The sequence below is a fragment of the Cygnus atratus genome, chromosome 6 (assembly GCF_013377495.2).
Source record: "Cygnus atratus isolate AKBS03 ecotype Queensland, Australia chromosome 6, CAtr_DNAZoo_HiC_assembly, whole genome shotgun sequence".
Lineage (NCBI taxonomy): Eukaryota > Metazoa > Chordata > Aves > Anseriformes > Anatidae > Cygnus > Cygnus atratus.
Window position 1 is genome coordinate 24,513,118 of NC_066367.1, and position 22,074 is coordinate 24,535,191.

Here is a 22,074-nt window from a genome sequence, read left to right on the forward strand (position 1 = left end):
CCTCCCTCCCAGGAGCTCTGGCTTTCTCATCCAAATTCAAACATTTCCCATCTGTGTGTCCCGTGTAGAATAAATACGGTGAGAAAAATTGCTAGAGCATTGTCTAAACAGCAGTTATGAGAGAAAGGGACCCCAGATTGTATTTCCTATTGCCCACAATGCACCGCTTGAAAATCACTGACATTTTCCAAGCGCAGCTGTATGCAGGAAGGTGATCTATTTGGGCCATGCCTGATTGGATCATTACATCCAGATTTATAAATCTGTGAGGTTTCTAATCAGACACAGAGGGAATACATTCCACCTCTCAATCTAGTGCCTTGGCAGGTCAGTCAATCAGAGCACTTCTCAGCACAGCAATCCCAGATACAATTCTCTTCTTTACATGCAGCTAGGCAGCATTCAAAAACATGAACTTTTTGTCCACTGTTGCAAATACCACAAAAACTCATGAAAATTGCTTTTAGTTTGACCTTTGCAAATGCCTTCCTCAAACAGTAGGAGATAAGAACAAATATATCAGAGCCAAAAGAAAGTAGATGTTGAAGAATAAATTTATACTGTATGGCAGACTACGTGTTATTTTCAGAGAACTGCCAGAAGCAAGAAGACTTGTACTGTCAGTCTCACCAGGTATGTGAGTATTACAGTTAAATATATATATATATATATATAAAATCATTAGCAGACAATAACTGACATCCTGATGAGGGGAGTGGGCATACTCTTCAGTCTTTTGTTTCAGGATCTTAGCATGTGTGCTTTGTTACGTGGCTGTATCATGAATAAGCGATACCAGTTATACACCTTAGCCATGGCAAAGTTATTTACTATCATGAGAAAAAAAATAAAATTAAACAAGTTAAAATGAATTAATTATAGACCAACTCTAAAGAGTTAAGCATCAGGAGGAAGGGAATCAGGAAGAGTAAAAACTGGTCATAATCAGAGTGGGGAGGAGATTTATTCCTCAACACAAAATCGACCTCATGGAAAGCTTCTGCAGGAAAACTCCAGGTGTGATAAATTTATGGCCCTCCCTCTTACCCTTGCTATTACTCTTTTGAAAGCAAAGAATATTATATTCTCAAGTCCTTGACCTGGGATAAAGCCTGAGATTCCTTTCACTTCCCCCAGCACATGTCCCCATGTCCATTTGCCAGCCTCACATTCCAGTGTCACGCTGCAGACAGGCTTCATAAATTAGCAGTGGTGTTCTGGTGGTGTGAATGCACCAGAGGAAGGGCCCAGGAACTATTCCAATCAAAGACAGGGGGAAAGTAGCTGGGTTTGACTTCTGTCAATTATTTCTAATTAGGAAGAACCATAAAGTTCATAGTCGGAGCACAGGACTGCTCACAATTGTCCAGGCGGAGGAACAAGACACACATTAGTGCTAAGTGAGTGAAAGCAAGGTGATCACGGGAGAAGTGAAGGAATCATATTCAGAGGAACCTACAAGGGATTCTATACCCATATGATTTATATTTTTCTCTCCCCTTTCCATCCTTCCCCCAAACACCCACCTTCATTTGAACCCATGGCCTCACATCCAGTGAACTAGATTCACAAGCCCTTTACTCCACTCTGAATTTGGCCGTGTGAAGTGAATAGAGATGTATCTGAAGTTATCCAGCCTGAGATATTTAATGAAGAGGACTAATATGAGGGGTAAGAAACTCTTAGGTGAAGTAATTTCATTCTGACTTACCCTAGTACCTACACATGGACACCTCCCTAAATTACATCGTCCAGTGGAGTAAGCCTTATCTGAGCTGTTGTTTCCAATGTGCAGACAGTTCACAGAATCACAGAATATCCCGAGCTGGAAGGGACCCACAAGGATCATCGAGTCCAACTCCTGGCTCAATAAAGTACCACACAAAAATCAGAATTCAGAGAACTGCAACGCACCAGCAACATGTTGCTCCGCCTCGTCCCCTTCTCACTGCAACGGGAGGAGACAAAATGGCGGCCGCTGCCGGCCCGCCACTGGCCTGAGCATTCGAGTCCTTCTTGAGTTGTCAAGGCATATAGAAAGTGAAGTTCCAGTCCAGACCTTGAGGGTTAAGATTCAGCCACAATTTTAGCACTTCTAGGAGACCCGCTATTCAACTAGATATTAGACAGGGTTCCTATCCATTTTTATTTTGGTAAATTGACGTTTCCCTTCTGTCATCTGGCTATTACCTCTGTTTCTTGCTATGTGTGTTACAGAACCCACTTTTAATTGCTCTGCAACAGGTGAATTAAAACCGTTTGGTGCATTTTCAAAGTACGCTTATTGAAAATACTCTGCAGCTCCTGTGCTGCAAGACTCAGTTGCACAGCTTGCTCCCATCTCTGTTGTCAAGACAATGTTATTCTTCTGTCTTTCCTCACCTGTTCTTAATTTGTTTCCTACATGTCCAGTGAGGTAGTACTCAAGGAGGAGGAAAAAAAGGAAAAAAAAAAACAAAAACAAAAACCAAAACTGATCCAGTAATGTGAGATATAACTGAAACTGTGAAGCTAATATATCATACGGGAAGGAGATTCAGAGAATATTAATGCCACAAAAGACACTAGATCACCTAGTTTCAGCTCCTGTGTATTACTAGACCTTCATTCTCATTCAGTTACCATTAGTATTGCATCCAATAATGGCTATCTGACTTAAACACATCTTTGGGAAGGCACCTTATGTTGATTTCAGGATGAAACCTCCCACTAACTCCTGCTTTTGGATGGGCCCTGTAAGACTGTGGTTTGTAGCCTCCAGCCTAGGGCCTATTTTAATCCATTTGCATAAGTTAACTCTAGAATTTCAAATCTATTGTCAGAAGTTTTAAATCCACAGGAGGTCTTACAAAATTTTAGAGATCCATCAGTTTAGAACTGCTGCTTTCAGACCGTGTGATTTGTCAGTGGTATGCAAAGATACCTCATCACAGCTGAAAGGTAACACTGAAATTCACTATCAAGCCAAGGAATATGAGTTTAGAATGATAGCTGAATGTCTAATTAAAAGAAGGATGTTGGCAAACTGAATGGATTCAAGGAAATAGTTAACAAAAGAGCATTTAATAAGAACATGTTAGCAGATTTAAATATGCTTAACGTGGATACGAGGCACTTAGGGGAAGACAAGATAACATTCAACAGATATAGCAGAGCTGTTATTTCATCTCCTTCCTTGGCATTTACCTCCTTAAGTGAGATAAGCAAGACTAAAGGGATATAAACAACAGTTTATATATATATATCTATATATATATCTATATACTGAATATCAGGGAGAGAAAAAATAATAATAATCCTGCCAGTAGCTGCTGTCAGGCAGTGAAATAATTTCCCATGGAGCACAGTGAAAGAGTTATGTCCCTGTTGCTGGAAACATCTAAAACTAAACTAGGCCAACACATGGGAAAGTTATCATAGAAAAATGAAACCAAAGTCTAAAACATTGTTGTCTTATGCCACAGTGAAATATTTGAGCAATAACCTGCCTGCATTCATCAGGAAGGCAAAGCATTTCATCTATGTAAAGCAGAATGTATCAATCAGGATTTTATCTAAAATACCCAATGCAGGAGTACCTTCACAGGAGACCAATTTCTGACAGATGATACTTCAATCTAAAACAAAAAGTGTAACATGATCTGGCAGGCAGAACTGAGACTGGATAATTTCTGGCCATATTTTTATTTTTTATTAAAAGAATAAAAATAAAAAATTGGTCCCTGGAAGAACTCATCAAGTTTCCTCCTTCATTTGAATTCCATAATAAAGGCTAGATGTATGTTTAAACATCTGCTATGACCATGCTTCAAGGAAAAGTTATGGGCTTTCAGGCAGGAATTTTGGCTTCATACCAAAATTCCTCATCATGCCTTGCTTGTGCTGTGCTATGAGGAAGATCCTGTAACAACGATAATAGCTATCCTCTCATTCTGAAACAAATAAACAAAAATCTTTCTAGGCAACAGGCTGTACTTGCACAGACCCACCCACTGCAGTGATTTTCTAATTGTAACTGCTGCTGCTACCACACGTAGCATACAAACTGTGCAAGGATCCTGGTCAGCTCCCAGTGTTTGAAGAGAGCAGTGTGAATTTACCAGGCCCCCAAAATTCCAGTAGATTTTTTCTTAATGTATGAGAGGAGTAACAAAAATCAAGCCAGAAATCAGAAGTCCTTGATTCAGACTCTTACCTGTGCTACCTCTTCAAAATCATCGTGTCTTTTCTGCAGTGCACGTGCTCTATGTAGAGACTTCCCAACTCCTGTGTGTTTACTCAGAAAGGCTTCCCCATGATTTTCAATCCAGTCCAGTACCTGTCAAAAAAGAAGAGCATCCAATTACCTCTCCTGTCTCAGCAGCACAGAGCAATTGTTGGAGTGAGGATAAAACAGCTGCAGAGGTATAGCTTTATGTTTGCAGTAGCTAAACACATGGAGATCTGTCAAGATCTGTTCCAATAAGATAGAAGATAAATGTTTATAGATGTTACTGGTAAATTAGGATTATTGGATTTTTACTATTCAATTTGTTTTAAAGTGTAGCTTAGTTATTTGAGCCTGACAGATATTAAGTATTTACTTTCCCATAAATGGGTTTTGGGGAATGGGAGTCAGAAATCTGGAATCTTTTGCAGTAAGCATCCTCCCCTTAAAGCTCCCTGTGTAAACCGAAAAACAATGATAGCAGATTTCACATAAACAGCAGATTCCAATAGGAAGCGTCTTAAATGAGTCCAAAAGCATGATGGAGGGATCAATTCAAATTGATTTTGAAATGGGGAGAAAACATCAGAGTAAGTAGAATGAAAAGGTTAAGAATCCTTCACTGCAGGCCACAGAACATTGACTGAATGCACCTTTCAAGTCTTATCAGGTTTCCAGTTCCAAATGTAACTGAAACCTATGGAAAAGTAAAGTGGCAAATCTGATATACTGAGAGCTAAAGAAAATTTTCTTTTAAAATAGATCAACTGTATGACTGCCATCCATTTGGAGCTCCTTCACACAATAACACTGGCACAATTCTGCTATTAAGCCACCAAAATTTAGATTAAATCTATTCAGGGTCTGCTACAAGCTGCAATACCTCAAAAATGGTGTTTGACGCTGTCATCTTGGGAAATTTCAGGACATGATCTCCACCCTTCCTCAATACACAGACACTAAGAGAATGACGGTAACAGATCGGTACTGGTTGCAACCACGGGTCCCAGTGATGGTGGCCAGGGGCTGCAGGAGTCGCGCAGGAGCTGCACCAGCTTGGCCTGAGAGGGGCTCTGCTACTGGGCACAGAACTGGACAGGAGAGAGCAGCTGTGCGAGGAGCCGTGTGTTGTGTATGGGGCTGATAAAGGAGCAGATATTATTGACAAAGCCTAGAAACCTAAGAGTGGAAAAATTGAAGACGTGATTTTTTTCTGTTTTAGGCAAGCAGAGCTATTTGATGGCTTGGTTGTAGAGAATATAAACTACCTGGGCTTTCAGCCTGTACTTTAGACCCCAAGCATATTTTAAGAAATAATTAAATAGATAGATAAATAAATAAAAAGTTCCAAGTACAAACAAAACTTTATGTGCATAATTGTTTTTCACTCCCATTTCTTTGCTGGTAAAAGCATTCTTTTAATCAGTATTTTGTGCTTACGAGGTATTTTTCATTCACAGAATACAAAGCAGTTCACAAAGTGGGGTATCAAAACACCTCAGGTCCTGCTAGAACAACACGGATTTGGCACAAGCATCACTGTGGGGATGAGGAAGCAGAACCAGGTGTGTTGGCAGCCCAGTCACCGCTTCCTGCTTCCCTTTATCTGATCAATTCAGCTCCTGGTTGCTCTCGATATAGAGTCCCAACTACATCCCTTCAAACTTTGGCAGCCAGATGCTGGCTGGTCTGCTAAGACTACAATATATTCTTGACCAGGAACGTGTATGTTATTTGTAATAACATTAATTATTGAAGTGGCCTTCTAGCATTTGTGTCATTAACAGTCTGCAAATAATTCTGTTAACATCCTCTTTCCTCTTGTCAGGAGTTTTCAACTTATCTATTAAAAATGGAAGCAGAGAAAAACTAAATTTTGGAAAAAAAAAATCTAACGAGGGCTAATTTTTAAATATGATTTTAAAAATTGCAAATAGCTGTAATTTAAACAATGCTACATATGAAGTATGTATGCTTTCCATCCATTAACATTTGACAGCCATGCACTGTAATTCTACCGTAAATTATTCTAAAGACTTTTTCATGTTTATAGCATAAAAGTAGTGCTCACATAACAGTTAAATTTTCAACCCAATCAATGTTATGTTGGGTTGCTTTAGTCACTGTTCGACGACTGTTGACAGAGATCGCTGCTTTTATTTTATAAAGTGACGTTTCAGTACATGCTGCAATTCAAAACAAGTAATACAACATGTGATGCTTACTTTAAACAAAGATGACAACAGAAACAATGACTCTAGACGAGAGTACTGGTCCAAATATGGATGCTTTCTCTCAACAAAAACAAAAAAAAGTGCTAGCGCAATTCACAGGGAATCAACCTTTTTTCCAGGTCTCACTCAGGAGCTGGCAGCTCCTGCAGCAAAGTTTTGTGTTGCATTTGGGCAGTTATTCTGTGGTGCTGATGCAGAAGGTGATTCACCAAATCCTTCCTGTAACATGAAAGCTTCCCACTGAAGTCTTCTATTCAAATATTGATTAGGTTTGCAAATCCTTTAGTTTATGAGATTAGGTATAATATACCCCCCTGAGGTGATAAAATTGTACAGCCACTTAACAAATCAGCACTAGGTGGGAAGACAAGATAAAAATCTATACACCATCCCCTAACGACACTGAGTGTAACACCCTGTTTGACTACCTCTTTCCTATGCCATTTCTCTGCTGAGGGTGCCACATTCCAGATTTCCCAGCCCCTACCTGCTCTTTCAAGAGTTCTGATTCTAATTGCTCCATAAATTCTAATTCTGTCACAATTCCCACAAGAAAAACTAAATCATGACTTTAAAGAATAACTTGCTTAACAATATTTTCTGTGGCTCTGAAACCCACAATAGCATATTTGACCGCTCCAGGCATCAGTTTATTTGTTTTCGCAGCCATTGTCAGATACGTGAATGCTATCATTTTATTTTGCTTAGAATGAAAAAAAAAAAAAGAAAGAAAAAAGAGAGAGAGATTAAGAGACTAAATGAATTGCTGAGATGTCCCAGGAAGTTGGCATAAGACAGAATCTTAGTTCAAGGCTCCACTAATCTGTCAGCCCTAACCGTTAAAACAATCCTCAGCATTAAAGCATTTGCCCTCTAATAAGCTCACAATAATTGGCAAGCAGGGAGAAATATCACATCTTTGCTTCCATTCTACGAGGCATGGAAAGTTTGCACTAAACGAGGAGCTGAGATATGGAATAACAGAGCAAAGCTACAACAAGAACATAAATCAGGTACAAGAATAAGACAGGTACAGCAGCACTTACTTCCAGAGAAAACAATGAGAAATGTTGAGCAATTATCTACAGCAAACACAGGAACAGCTCCGAAAGGTCATAAACCTGAAATCACCAGCACTTGTAAACATTTACCTGTCAGTGGGTTTGGAGACTTTCTCCCTTATGCTGAAGAAAGGAAACGTTTTTAGAAGTAGCATAACTGTGTAATAATTCAAGACAAACGTTAACGTTTTAATTGAAAGCATGGACTTTTTAACTTACTCTACTGCTGAAAATTTATATCCTGAGATACAGTTAGCCATTGAATTTATGGTGGCTTAGTTCAAATAATTTAATTACGCCTTAAAAATATAAACAGCTTGAAGATGCTGTTAAAAAGGCAGTTAAGAGTGTTTTCCAAATTACATCTTCAAATTTCATAATTATCCTTTATTGCCAAGCTATTCTTTTCTTAAATCAGCTAGAAAAAGGCTGTCGGTCACGAATCGGCTGGCAATACAATACCGCACTCCAGACAGGTCCATCATCTGGGGTGTTTCTTGAAACAAAAAATGCTCTGCAACTCCAGTATATGTCAACACTCTTTCCATTATGCATTTACTACTGCACTACTACTACTTTGAAAGCTGCCTGGAGCAGGGGCCAGGACCTCCCTCCTGCTTTGCAGCTCCTAGCAGAGTAAAGCCTGATCCTGCATGACTGCAGCGTACATTCAAGCTAACCACTGTGGGGATGCTTCCCATGTCGGAGAGTGTTTTCCAATCCAGGCCACTGTCCATCAGATAATAATATTATTTTAATGAAAACATGCTGAGTTCCAAGCCTAAGGCATCTCCAAGCATGCCACCAGAATCACCTAGGAAATTTATAACTCACAGACATCTTAGAGGACTGGAGAATACTATGGTACTTTACCTCCTGCCATGGCAGATGCCCATCCCAGACCTTACTGACCCCATTGCTCTTGGTGAGTGGATTGGGGTAGCTTTGTTTCTGCTGTTACTCCACCCAATCCAAAAGATGCCAACAGGGAATAATAGAGTCACTCTGTTTACTCTTATGTGCCTTGGTAGCTTCCAAAGGACTCCAGAAAGAGTGCATGTAAGGCTGGGAGATGAGAAAGAGACTCCCTTTCTTTTCTGGATGGAGATTCATAACTGTGCTTAATTCCCAGATAGTAAAAGTTTATATAGCATTAGGCTCAAAAGCATGAATTGTTTGCTAAGAGCCTGTTTAACAGAAGGAGAACACAAACCAAATGTTCAAGAAGCACATCTGACGTCAGTAACATTTATTGGTGGGAATGCTGCTGGATACACACACGTGTTAAAAACAAGACACTAATTTCTCTCTCTTTCTGTATGTCACCTAATTTAAGATTAAAAGTGGTAGGAGCATTATTTTCTTTCTATCATGATGTGAATGTCCTGTCTCTCTTCCGTTTTGTCCTCAGGGGCACAATTACACACCCGACAATATAAGCAGCAAACCCAGGTCACCAAGAAAATTAAATAAAATTCCAGCACAATTACAGCAGGCTTACTGTGCTAGCTATTATAGTCATTATATGGCTGGATAATCACAAGATTCAAAATGCTACCTGGAGGAAGAATAGCTGTAACTGTCCCTTTATGAATGATCTGTGTAACTTCAGAAAGAACAAGAGTGGCAATTCATACTGGTTTTATCTGAGCACAGCATCAGGAAGCCTGTGTTCAGAAGAGAAACTCTTCCAGAGGCCTCTCCATAGTCCATTTTGCTGATGCAAAACTCTTGCCTATGGGACATCCTAGGGCATACCTAGACTGACAAAATAAATAACGCACAGGTGAGGTTGTGGAAAAATGTACTGGACGCTCCATTTGCAGGGAATGGTGATAGTTTCTACAAGACAAAGTAGGAAGACAGAGTAGCATGACAAGAAAGAAGTGGAAGAATGATTTTAAAGGAAGAAGGTTGAAGAAGCAATCAGGCAATAATTAAGCAAAGTTCTAGGATAATTGTTCTTCCTCTAGGCTAATTTGTATGATGGGAATATGGTGAGATGATTGCATTAGTGAAGTTAAGGTCAATTCTTTTAATAGCTTAAAAAGCTAATTTGATTTTTAAATAAATAATTAAAAAAAAAAGAGTTGGGCACTATTTTTAAAGGGCAGACTGTTCAATGCAGCTCTTTGAAAATGCAAACTGTCCATAGGTATCTTTCCTAATTCATAAGAGTGAAAACTAAGAAGCACCTCATAACTTTATTTGACTTTAAATTAAAAACTCCTTGGAATCCAGTCTCTTTTCGCAGGTGATGGGTGGTGGGACTCAAGGTTTCAGGTTGCACCAGGGGAGGTTTAGATTAGATATTAGGAAGAATTTTTTCACAGAGTGTGATCAAGCATTGGAACAGGTGGCCCAGGGAAGCAACTGAGTCTCCATCCCTGGAAGCATTTAAGAGACATGTGGACATGGCACTAAGGGACATGATTTAGTGATGGGATGCAGTAGGTCAAGTTTACGGTTGGACTTGATGATCTTGGATGTCTTTTCCAATGTAGATGATTCTGTGATTCATTCTTAGCAAACCCTCATTCTCTGATCCTATTTTACATTGATACGAACTGTGAAAGGAGTAATGGATCTGTTACTTTCAGGAACCATTTCTGTTTGTGAAGTTAGTTGAAAAACTGTGTTTTTGTATTCTTTTAAATTGTATTTCTTTTAGTAGCAATGAATGAAGGTGAAATGAGAAAGACTTTGAGAAGAACACAGAGGCTTGCTCAAAAAAAAAAAAAACAAAAAAAAACACAAAAAACAGGCGGGGTGGAATTAGATGATCTTTAAGGTCCCTTCCAACCCAAACCATTCTGTGATTCTGCGAAATATACTAATGAAAGAACCCTGCCCTGCTCCTATACAGGAAGAAGATGAGGAGCATAAGCTGCTGATTAAACACACATGAATAAGACATAGCGTGCTGTGGTAGCAGTGATGGGGCATCCTGACTTCTGCATTTGACCCAGGCCTGTTCTGAACGGTTTTATTGCTCCTGAACAAGATGACCTGTTGAAGAAGTGTCTTGGCCGAGGGAATGATTACTCTTTGTTACTCTATGTCCCCCTGTTGTTGCCATAGTGAGTCAAACTGGGTTACTCTGAAAACTGAAAATAAATTACACTGTTTTCCATTTTAAGGAGTTAAGAGTCAGATCTCGATCTCAGCTACAATGGTACCAATCTAGCATAACTTTAAGGGGTTAGATTAACTCTTTAGTAACTTTAGCAGGGTTGTAATACATTCCAGAGCAATTCCAATGAAGTACACTCAATTTATCCTGCTTTAAATGAGGCCCCATTTCAAATAGGTGCATAAGCATTGCCTAACTTTAAACACATGGATGAAGCCTCCAAAATCTACTAGGCTCATGCCTTAAACGTGCCAGTGAGAAATAGCCAAACCGTATCGAGTTGCTACTATGTACACTTTATTGCTTGCTGTTGAGATACTTTGGGATAATTAGAGTTCTGGTGGGATACCAGGAATTTATATGGCACTTCACAACTTGTGTTTTTATAGTATTTTCACCATTTCCACTCAGGAATCAAAACTCATCTTTACTTATTCTGTAGGTGCTATGATGAACGGGAACTCAAAGGCCTTGTTTGTCTGAAATCCCCATTTCAAAACCCTGCCTTTGCCAACCATGCGTTTTGTAACCAGGAAGCGTAGTTAAAGGGTTCATGTTTCAAATTGCGCTTTCATAGAGACTTTACATCCAAAGATTATTGTAAACGTTTTGTTCTACTGCACAGCAACAAAATCTGATCTTTTCTGTCAAAGCCCTTCAAAATCATACAAGCCTAGTTAGCAACACTTACTGGCTGAGCTGGAATTTGCTGATACGACAAAGAATGTTGTGGCAGAAGATAACTCATTTTCTTACAGTAGAAGAACTAGAAACTGCACAGCATATGTGGATTTATGAGCAATACAATTCAAAGTATATGTGTTCTCAGGATACCCACAAACCACTCCTTCCTTGGGAGGTAAAAGGAAAAGGCCTCCAAGTGATAAAACATGCACATTTACCAGGGGGAGCACTGCATCTCTGTGAAGGCAGTAGACACTGTGTGACTGTCAACTTCTATCCACTGCAATTATACCTGCTCCTGGATAACGTCATTCTGTGCAGGCTGACATGGGCAGCCCAACCCCTGGCCTGCTACCAGGCCCTCCAGGAGAATTTTGTGTCAGCACCAGCAAAGAAAGAACAAACACCAAGAATCAGAAGAAAATTAAAAAAAAAAAAAAAAGTTCCCCCAAACCCACAACGACTCAAGGAGACTTAATATATCCTAATCCTCTTTGATGACTAAAATGCACACCAAGTCTGATTTCAATTAAAACATAGTTTCTTTGTTGCATTCCAAATCATAGCTGAAAATAGATTTCTTTTCTCTCCTATCCCTGGCCCTGTCACAGCAGGGTAATGTCAAGTAAAGGTCTAGCTGAGAAAATACACCAAAATACAAAGGAACTTATCCTCTGGCTTTTCCTGCCATTATTAATGGTTTATAATAAAACCCTAAACAAAAGTCAGCCATTGCACTTGTGGTTTTTCCATCCCAACTAAAACAGAGCTCCTTTTTTTTTCCACCTCTTTCATTACAATTTTACATTAGTGATACACTATTTCTAAAAACATTTTTTTTAAGAAGAGAAATAAAGTTAGATCGTACCTCATTTTTAAAAGTGGAATCATCATCATTTTGGCTCCCATGCCATTATTTTTAAATTCAGAAATATCTAAATCTGACACTAAAACTTAGATCTTGCTCCCACCAAAATCCTCAGCAAAACTTCAACTGACTTCAGTAAACATTGATAAAGACCCCATGTTTGTAAAAGATAGGCAGGGGCTAATTACTCATCCAGCAGAATCCAAGCCTCCAAACACACACTTCAACACCACATTCTATGTCCCATTTAGCAACTTCTGAACAAATTTAGTTCCTCTGACAGCACGTTACAAGCTGCATATAGGCTAATGTGGATAAGTGCACTCCTAATGTACAGATATAGCTCTGCTAATGGAGTTTTGTCGTGGTGGAAGGGAACAGTGCCTTACTCTGCTCACTCTGGCTAATCATGTCAAATCATTTGAGAGCTCTAAGAAATAAGCAAAAAGCAACAAGGATTTCATATCAAAAGTAGACTGGAATTTAAGCAATTTGGTTCAATGCCCAGCACTGCAGTTCAGCAAATGACTCAACTTCCCTGCCTCCATTCTCATTTGTAAAATGACATTAACCACACTTATAGTCAAAACAAGTGAGGCTGACAGAGAAAGTGTTTGGAGTGAAAGCTGCCTTTATTTTAAGTTTTTGCAGCCTCTAGCAATACGTGGCTCTAAATCTGTTTGGGATTCTAGAAACCTTTTCCAATACTTGAACATACTAAAATATCATAAATAGCAAACTAAATCATGGCTGCTGTACACAAGTGAGCAGACAATCAATTTAAAAGCAGGGCTTTAAAATCAGCTGAAAATTGCTCCAAATTCACTGCAGTATAAATACCTAATTGCTGAGCATATATCTAGAAAACCTGAAACACCATAGCTTGACCTATTTATATGTCCATAACTAATTCATCTTCAGAAAATAATGTGGCCAGCCAACCAGCTTCATCTTTATTTAATTCATCATAGATGGTCATACATGTTACTTCTTTCAAATTGGTTTGAGACCTAATTGGTGCATTCTGCTATCACACAAATGAAGCAATCTGAGGACTGGGGGTTCTGTTTTTTGTTGTTGATCTTTTTTTTTTATTATTATTTTTTTGTAGAAAAGGTGTAATTGAGTCATCAGAGCTACACTGATTAACATACTCTTAGGACTGGATCTTAGGACAACAAATACAAAATTTGATACTTCCTCAATCTTTTGTCAACAAAGGTCACTCTAAAAATGTTACAGCAGACAACCTTCCCTTAAGTCACTCAGAAGTTTGTCATCTCCATTTTGCCTTTCCTTTTCACCACAACTCCATCTGGTAAATATGCATTGAGCCATGCCTGCATCTCTTTCAAAAGCCAGAGAACTAATGCAGCTGCTATTAAGTATGATTTTTTAATCACTCCCTGCTTTTCTCCTCTAATTGTAGTTATTCCAAATACCACCACATAATTAAAGAGGTCTTTTCAAAAAGAAAAGCCATGCAGTCCCTTTACCCTTGGAAGGAAAAGCAACCTTACAGACCTATCAGTATTCTTCTGCTGCACAGAGCAACTAAATTAACAAGGAGAATTAAATGCAGAGCCAATTACAACATTTAAAAAACTTCTTCTATTCCCTTGTCTACATTCAACCAGAAAAACAAGTCCCCATGAAATCAGATTGTAGGTGTTTTTATGAGTTTCCTGGACACTATGTGAAAGGTTCACCTCTGCACAATTTCTCATTTTAACAACAAAAATCTAACCTCGGTGGTTAAAAAAATAAAATACTGTTTTGCCAAAAGCAGGACATCCATGTTCTGCTCTTTATAGTAGCAACAGCCTTGCACAGCACAGCTGATACTAATGAATGTACTTGAGCAAATTAAACAACTACTGAAAGGTAGGACCACAAATGTAAAAGAGACAAATAGGTACCAGAATGTCCTCAATAAGCAAAAATACACTCAGAGACTCCAGACTCCTCACTGCTTCCAGTACCCATAGCTACCCTATGTTTACAAGCCCATCTAGAAACAGGACTGTAAGAGTTCGGCCAGACAAGCCTGTCCCTGCAGCATGATCCCCTGTTCATCAACAGCTTCTGCACTGGTAATCACTCCAGAAAAACTCTCCCTGGCTGTCTTCTTCTTTGCAGCTTCTAATGCACAAGTGTGCGAAAAGAATTAATTGTGAAAAGGTTCAAAAGGTAACAGTATGACTAAGTGAAGACATCCTAAATATCTCCCGCAGCGCTGTGGCCTGAGCACCAACAAGACTGTTATTTTTTCTAGCAGTCTCATTCCTTGCTGCTTCAGGCCTTAGCTTGCAATGATGTTGTTCTTCCATTTCCATTCCTACATCACTCCAAGAGCCTTCAGATGAGTGTAGAACTGTACAACGGTGACAAATACTCATGCCTGCTCCAGGTATGCTGCCCTCCCATGGAGGAACAGGGCTGCTCACTTCGGGAGGGGAAGCAGCTCCAACTTAACTCCTTACTTTTTCACAGGCTTACATGGCAAAAATAACTTTGTCACTACTTTCTACAGATTGCCATTTTGTACTTGTACGGTTCTTCACCCAAGCCTTTCACATCTATAACCACATTCCGATGGTTTAAAATTGACAAGTATTTGGAGAAGTGAGAATGTTATGTGTTCTGGCACCATCCACCTTCACTTCACGTAAAGGAGAGAGCTGATCCCAGCCCTAGTAATTAGGGAGATGCAGCATTTAGTCATGTGTCTCCTGGGAACGGCACATTTAATTCAAGGCTCTGGCAGAGTTGGTTGGGTGTAGGCTGGGCATTTTGAGAGCAGTACTTGCCCATTTCCTCTGGGCAGTGACGGAGGTCATGCAGCCCCAACTTGCTCCTTCGCTAAATGTGGTCATCTAGGCTGCATGCTCCCCAGAAGGGAGTGTGAATACACATGCTTCTCTTACCCTGAGAAAGGAATTCCTTCAACTTAATGCTGCTTTCCTTTGGTAAGGCTCCCATTCATCAAATGCATCCCACTTATCTTTCATTTTCTTGATTAAATGTTTTACTTGATAAAATTTGCAAACTGCCTCTCTAAAAACATTCCAAGTAAAATAACAATAGACAGACAAATGAAGAACTAATGTTTCTTCCTTTATGCCTGGCTTGTTTCTAATGTTCCCAGAACATTGTTTTTAAGGAAATCAAAAAAGAAAAAAAAATCATCAGGTTAAAAAAAACCCCTCTGTTGTATTCTTTAAATGCTAACTTCTTTTAGAGCAAGTTTTCAAAGCTGCGTGTGGGTGGAGAAGCTATAAATAACGACATTTGTGCATGTTCCTTCTGTGCAAGACACAGAAAATGTGCTCTGCATCAGCACAGAAAGATGCTGCTGTGCTCTGCATGAGGCTTCTCAAGGCTGGTGGGTAGATTTTTTCTTTTGCAATTACACTGCTGGTGTTGCTGTTTGTGAGTCTTTCCTCCAACACTCAGGAAACATACCTGGCGCTTAGCTGTAGCACGATGAATTAGCAATACAACTAATTGATGTCAGTCTCCTATCAAGGGTAATATGCAGAAATACAGAACTATTTTCTTACCTAGAGCAGCTAGAATATTTTGGTTGTTGCTGTCTGTAGCACTGGTTTGAACAGATTTCACTCCTCTTACGGCTTTTCTTAGTGGCTACTTCACTTTCCCCAGGTCCCCATTTCTTGTCCCACATTTGTCCTCTCAGACAAATTTTGCAGGGCACAACCACCAGGTCAGCCAAGGTTGGCCCCAGCTACACTCTTAGGTCTGGCTCCCTCAGGCTGTTCGCTTAGACACAGTCGGAGTTTTCTGAAAGAACACCCTGGGCCTCTCTCAGCTCAAGAGGATGGGAAGAACAATGTGCCAGGCAGAATGGTCACTGAAGCAAAGGCAACCTGAAAAGCTACTAATTTTTTACTCAAGCAATCTCCCATCTTCCACTGCTGTTGTTTCCACCACTTCAGCATGCGCTTTGGAGCTCTCTCAAGAAGAGAAACACCTGAACACCACGTCTGGCCCAAACCCAGGGTCTTCCTCACGTGCACTGAAGTAGGATTAGAACATCCCAGAAGCAAAGGACTGAGCTCAGTTACTGCTGCAAGTGCAGATTCCTGAAGCCTAAACAAGAACCAGCAACACAGACAGAGAAATCTCAGGTCTCACGATGATCACAAACCCTAATGGCATAGACACAGCACCAGAAGCTCAAGTCCTCCTGCACATCATCCCCCAGAGCCAGAGAGCCAGCTGATCCACAGAGGAGAGAGCTCTGAAGAAACACTTAACAGTGCTCAGACTACGCTATGACCAAACATACTAGGGGCTTTTTCAATTCCTCAATAAATTCTTCAGCATCTTCCCCCCCGCCTCAGTAACTCTGTATTTGACCTCTCTGGCATCAGAACAGAACAGAACATCAGCGCTTTCAGTCCTGATAGTAAATAGAGACACCTGCAGGGCCCAGCTGATTTGGATTTTTGATAGGCAGTTATGATTTAGACCTCCAAGGTGTTGACAGAAGTTATTATTAACTGCTAACATCACAGCTAATTGCCCAGTGCTGATTTTCATGTATGTGAGGGAAAGCATCTGATCCTGAAGAGATTATTAAATTTTATTTTTATTTTTTTTAAGAGTAGCCCTCTATGGCTTGTGAAGTAGATTCCTTGCATATACTCACTTATTTTTTTCTCAGTGGGACTGTCCAAAATGTAAAATGTCGCTAAAGAAATACAGCACGTACACAGGAGGGACCAAAGGAGTGTCATGAACTCTTTAGAAAAGTACATTAACCTCAAGTATGTAAATAGAGCAGTTGATTTTAACTCTGCCAGTGACAGATGTGCCTAAAGGCTTCAAGAGAGGAAACAAAACAAAACTATTGGAGGACATATTTACTACATGTTTTTCAGCTCCAGCTGTAACCAGAGCATAGCTGTTGGCATAGGCAGAAGTGGAATAGCGTAATGGTAAGCAGGGTTAGGCACCTACCTTGGGTAACAATTCCTCATCTACTCCGTAGGAAAGGAACAACCTACATGACTGGCTCCTAATTTTGGTGCTCTGGGTCACTGTTTGGACCTGCTACTAACCTGGACTGCACTGCTAATTTAGACATGGATTAAGATGGTAACGTCGACAGCTTGATAGTATCAACCCACCTGAACTGTTACTAAATAAGATGTTTAAAGCCAATTAGCAAATAGAAAGGACTGATAAAGCAAAGATGAGCTTTACAACAGAGCAGTCTTTAATGCAAGCACTATGCTCCAGGCCTAATGTTGACAATCCTCACTGTGCTGAGTTGTCTGCTTTGCCACGGAGAAAACTGCTGATTGACCAGAATATTAAATAAAGCGCTGCTTAGGTTACTATTGGAAGTAGACGATTTAATCATCTTCATTTAACAAGGCTTATAATCCCAGCACAGACAAGTTTAGTAAGAGAACAAACTCCAGCTGGGATAAATGGGTCTTGGTACATAGTGTCATCTCAGTAATGGAAAAACTATGCAAGATGGTACAGCACTGCAGCAGCCTCAAACACCCCTGCCAGGGTCAGAGCCCCTTGGGGCTGGGTATTGTGCCAGCACATAGGAGAATACCTTTCCTCTGTGGGGCTCTGACCTGATTTGAAACTTGAGGCAAAATATGAGTACAAACAAGAAACGCTCTGAATACCAGGAGTGGCTATTCTCCATCCTGGCAGTTCCCAACTATCAGAGACTTTTCTAAGATCACTTGTTTGTCTTTTAAGCAATTAACCTAACTCCTCAAACGTTTTCTCTCCCAGTTTGAGATATTCTGTGTGTCAGGCTGTGTCCAGAGTAGAAAGGATGGCAGCACAAGGCTGCCTTTGGGGGTTGGCCTCCCAGCAGGGCTTTTCTACCACAGGGTCCCGCTCAGGGACTCACACTGGCACCACAGCATCCCTTCTGCTCACACCGCCTGTCGGTCAGTCACCGCTCAGGCCAACCAGCTGCATGTGACACATGGTCTCCCCGAACAGAGAAGTCACAGCTTGGTGCTGCAAATAAGCAGGGAAAGGGCTGAGTTGCTGAGATGTGTGAGAAGTTTGGCATGTGGCATACAGGCTCCATGCTGAGCCAAACACTCAGTGTGAAAGACACAACAGAACTGAAAATAAAAAGCTCAGGACAGTTGCATTGCTGTGTAACCTACCCATAACCATATGGCTGATTTCTTCTAAAGGTCACAGCAGAAATGGATCTTACGAGGGTTTTGAAGGGCGAAGGGCCAACGACCTTACAGACTGATCAAAGGAGGCTGCAGATAATGGCAATGAGGAGCTGTTTGTGGGGAGGCAAACAAATGGATGCCGAGCCCTAAGTCCCCTGGCAGACTGGTTGAGATGATGCAAAAATAAACTAAGATTTATGTGCAAGCAGGATAAGACTTATGAAAAGCTCTTTCAGCAAGGAACAACCTTGAACTGTTCAGGAGAGAAAAGACACCTGAAGGACTCCAGATGTGAGAGTCATGGGCAGAGCAAGGCACAAAAGTGGTTGGGGACTTCCCATGACCAACTTTTTTAATGAAAAATTCACCTTCCTCACAAATGAAGTTTTCTGTGAAAAAACTCCTTTCTTTTCTTTTTTTTTTTTTTTGGGGGGGGGGGGGGGGGCGGAGTTTTGTAGCTCCCAGAATATGGCATCCCCTCACCCTGAATGTATTGCTATTCTGGTTTCCTGACACCACATAACACTTTGAAAAACCTGGGGAGGCAAGCAAGCACTAGCAACCCCCCAATTACATTCTGATTTTTTTAGAGTTACCTTTTGCTACAGAGGGGGAAAAAAAAAAGGAAAAAAGTTATTTTTGTTTTGTGGGTGATTTTTTTTTCCTAACTTTTCATGCTGGTTTGGGAAGGAAACTATCTCAAGGTCAAAATGTTTTGCGTGGCTGAAGCCAAAAATAAAAGTAATTTTCTCCATCCCTCAACGCACGTCCCCCATCCAAAAAACTCCAAAAGGCGGGAAGAAGAAACGAGTAAAGAACTGTCAGACCAACAGGAAGAGAAATATAAAAGACCAGGGGACAGGCCTGAAATATGTTTGTTTTACACGGTTTTTATGTTTGAAGGACATTTTTGTTAAAAAGGGAATCATAGCATAAAAGAAAGTTTATAGATGTAATAGTATACAAGAGTTCGGACCAACCAGCTCTAAATGTGCCTGGGGGTCACCCCAGCCTAGGCAATGGCTTCTAGAACTGCAATCCAAAGCTTACAACTTTAAAAAACAAACAAGAGATTTTGTTGTAAGAGCTCCCTGTGAGGAATATGAAACAAAAGTAGTTGCTTAAAAGTCTCCTGTGAGCTAAAGCATTGTGTTCAGCCTTAGACGGTGCACAAGCTGTCTTCCAAGGACAGAAATACCAGAACCTTTCAGTCAAGTTGGTCGGGTAGGGATGCTACTGAAGGTACAGCCAACAGGAGCACAGAACACAGTTATATGGAGCAGAGCTAGAAAAAGCAGTTTGTGACAGGGGATGAGGTAGAGCTGCTAGAAGTAGTAAGAGGTAGCAGGAATGACCAGCCTCGAGAGGAGCAGCTAGCAGAAACAGGTCATGGTGCCAGATCAGCTCAACCTAAATTGGGCCTCGCTACACAGTAAGACATAATAATCTCAAATTGTGAGTGCAGGTCATTGCCAGAGGCAGAAAGTAACCAGCTGGCTGAGCAGCTGCCCCATGCAGGAAAACACTGTGAAATCGTTACAGCTATACTTCAGCAACTAGCTATCATTATCCTCTTTGTTTGGCTAGTTGTTTTCTAACTTTAATGAAAATACCTTTTGTTGGCCATCAGTCAAAAGCAATATGAAAAAGGATTGATCACTGAGTGACTGGCAGAATCATGAAAAGGCTGGGAGATCATGTGAGGAGGTAATTGGGAGGAAAGATCACGGGAAACAAATGGAGTAGGAAAGAAAGACTATTTTAGACTCCTAAACCAATGCCCAAAATAGCATATTTATTTCTTAGCATAACAGACCCATATTTCATTTTCACATAGTCCAAATAAATCCCATAAGACATACTCTTAAGGGGTAAAACTGGAATAGCAATGACTTTGAAGGTTTAGAGCAAGGATTTGTGAATCAGACATCCTGACACGATGAGTTCTAGCTATGAAGGTTTCAGTGACCTTTGGCAAGTCGCTTAACATCAACCTTTCAGAAGACCCATAATCCTGAGATGAAAGAAACCACAACAAGCAAGAAGTACTACTGTTATTGTTACTTCTTAAAGTTGCAGGGGGAAAAGCCTTCTAGCATTCCAGAATATGTTTATTCAGAGACCTTATTTTTCTCTGTACTCTTAGTGACAATTACTCATTCTAGAAATTGCTTTCAAAAAATATATATATTTCTAGAGAAAACTATTTTTCTTCCTTCACTGCGGCCCTACTATTTTTGTAGGCCTAATCAGTAACAGACGAGCCTGATTCTTTCTCCCCCTTTGCCATGACAATGGGAGCCAACGATGCCTTTCAAAAACAATAAACTAAACATCGTATTTTCAGGGATGCTGACGTGCAAACAATCCTGGTATAGAACTAAACAACGAGGATATGCTATATAAGGCGGATGATTCTGCTTGAGCTTAACAACAGCAAATTTTAGCACTTCGCCTAGGACTGACTTCTCAAGTTTGCTGCAAAGCGAACTCTGGGTCAGACAGGCACTGAATGGCCTGGCATGGTGGCTAGAAGTGCTCAGTACCACACAGGATTGGTCTCCTACATCCTAATTCATCTCACCCAACACCAGGTAATATCAAACTGAAGGACCTCCCTGGAGAGCCTACTTTCTCATTATTTCCCCTGACAGAAAGAGTATCCAGGGTACAATTCAGATCTTAGATAGACTGAGTCATTCTCTGAAGATGCCAGTGTCTCTCCACTGACTATAAAAGGAGACTATGCATTAGGCTCCTTACTTGGATGATTCAGTTACATTCTTAAAGACAGGGAGGATAAATCCAGACCACGGAGAGCTGCCTCTACCTCTTGAGAGCTAACTGTATTGTTATATCATCTTTTCCATTTCTTCATACAAGTTGCATCCTCTTCATTCACTATGAGGTAGATTCAAAGCCTGGGGGAGTCAGCAGGATTTCCAAGAGGTTTCGGAAGGCCTTCTTAGAGATTCCTAAACTCTTAGTAAGAATCCAAACTTTTCCAGTTCAGAAAGCAGCAAAACAGACCATTTGTAAGGACCGTGTCTTAAAGGACAGACAGTATCCTAAACAAGAAAAACAGTTTTGGGGGCACAAAGGATTATTTTTTTCTGTTCCTCTTCTCACTTAAGTAGGTTCAGAGATCAAGCTGGCTGGTTCAGATTTCTTCAGATCCTATTTCCCAAGACAGCTGTGGAGCTCATTAAAGTGTTCTCGCACTGCTCTTACATCAATACTAAGTAAACTTCAGTTAGTAACTGAAGCTGGCCCCTGAAGTTTGATATCCCTAGCGCTTCTGCTCTGTGTGGAAATTAAAAAGTGATCATTATTATTTTTTAATCAGTGACTCCTCAAAAGCACAAAGAACAATTGTCTGCTTGGCTTAATAACTATATAGAGTAAGAAAGATAAAAGGTTGATTCCAGATAATTTCAAGTTACACTTTAAAACAAATTTTGCAGAGGATACAGTACTGTTAATCAACAAGCCTTAAGGAATTTCCTGAAAAAATATTATTAAATGAAAATGTAATGACTTAAACCCATATTTCTTTGTGAAAACTTTTGGCACAAAAAGTATAGGATAATACTGATATATATTTAAAAAGTGTTGTCAGAAGTTCAGAACAGAGCTCGCTCTCTCATGTGAGTTTGAAGTATTTAAAGCAATTAACTTCTTGGGCTGGTATCC

At 40.2% G+C, this 22,074-nt stretch overlaps 1 protein-coding gene across 1 annotated transcript in view; it reads right to left on the reverse strand.

Annotated features, from left to right (window-relative positions):
• Positions 1 to 22,074, reverse strand: part of KALRN (kalirin RhoGEF kinase) — a 497,270-nt gene that overhangs the window by 224,011 nt on the left and 251,185 nt on the right. The window contains exon 10 of the mRNA XM_050711733.1: positions 4,196 to 4,318. Coding sequence (XP_050567690.1) covers positions 4,196 to 4,318 — 123 coding nt within the window. The remainder of the gene's footprint in view (positions 1 to 4,195; positions 4,319 to 22,074) is intronic.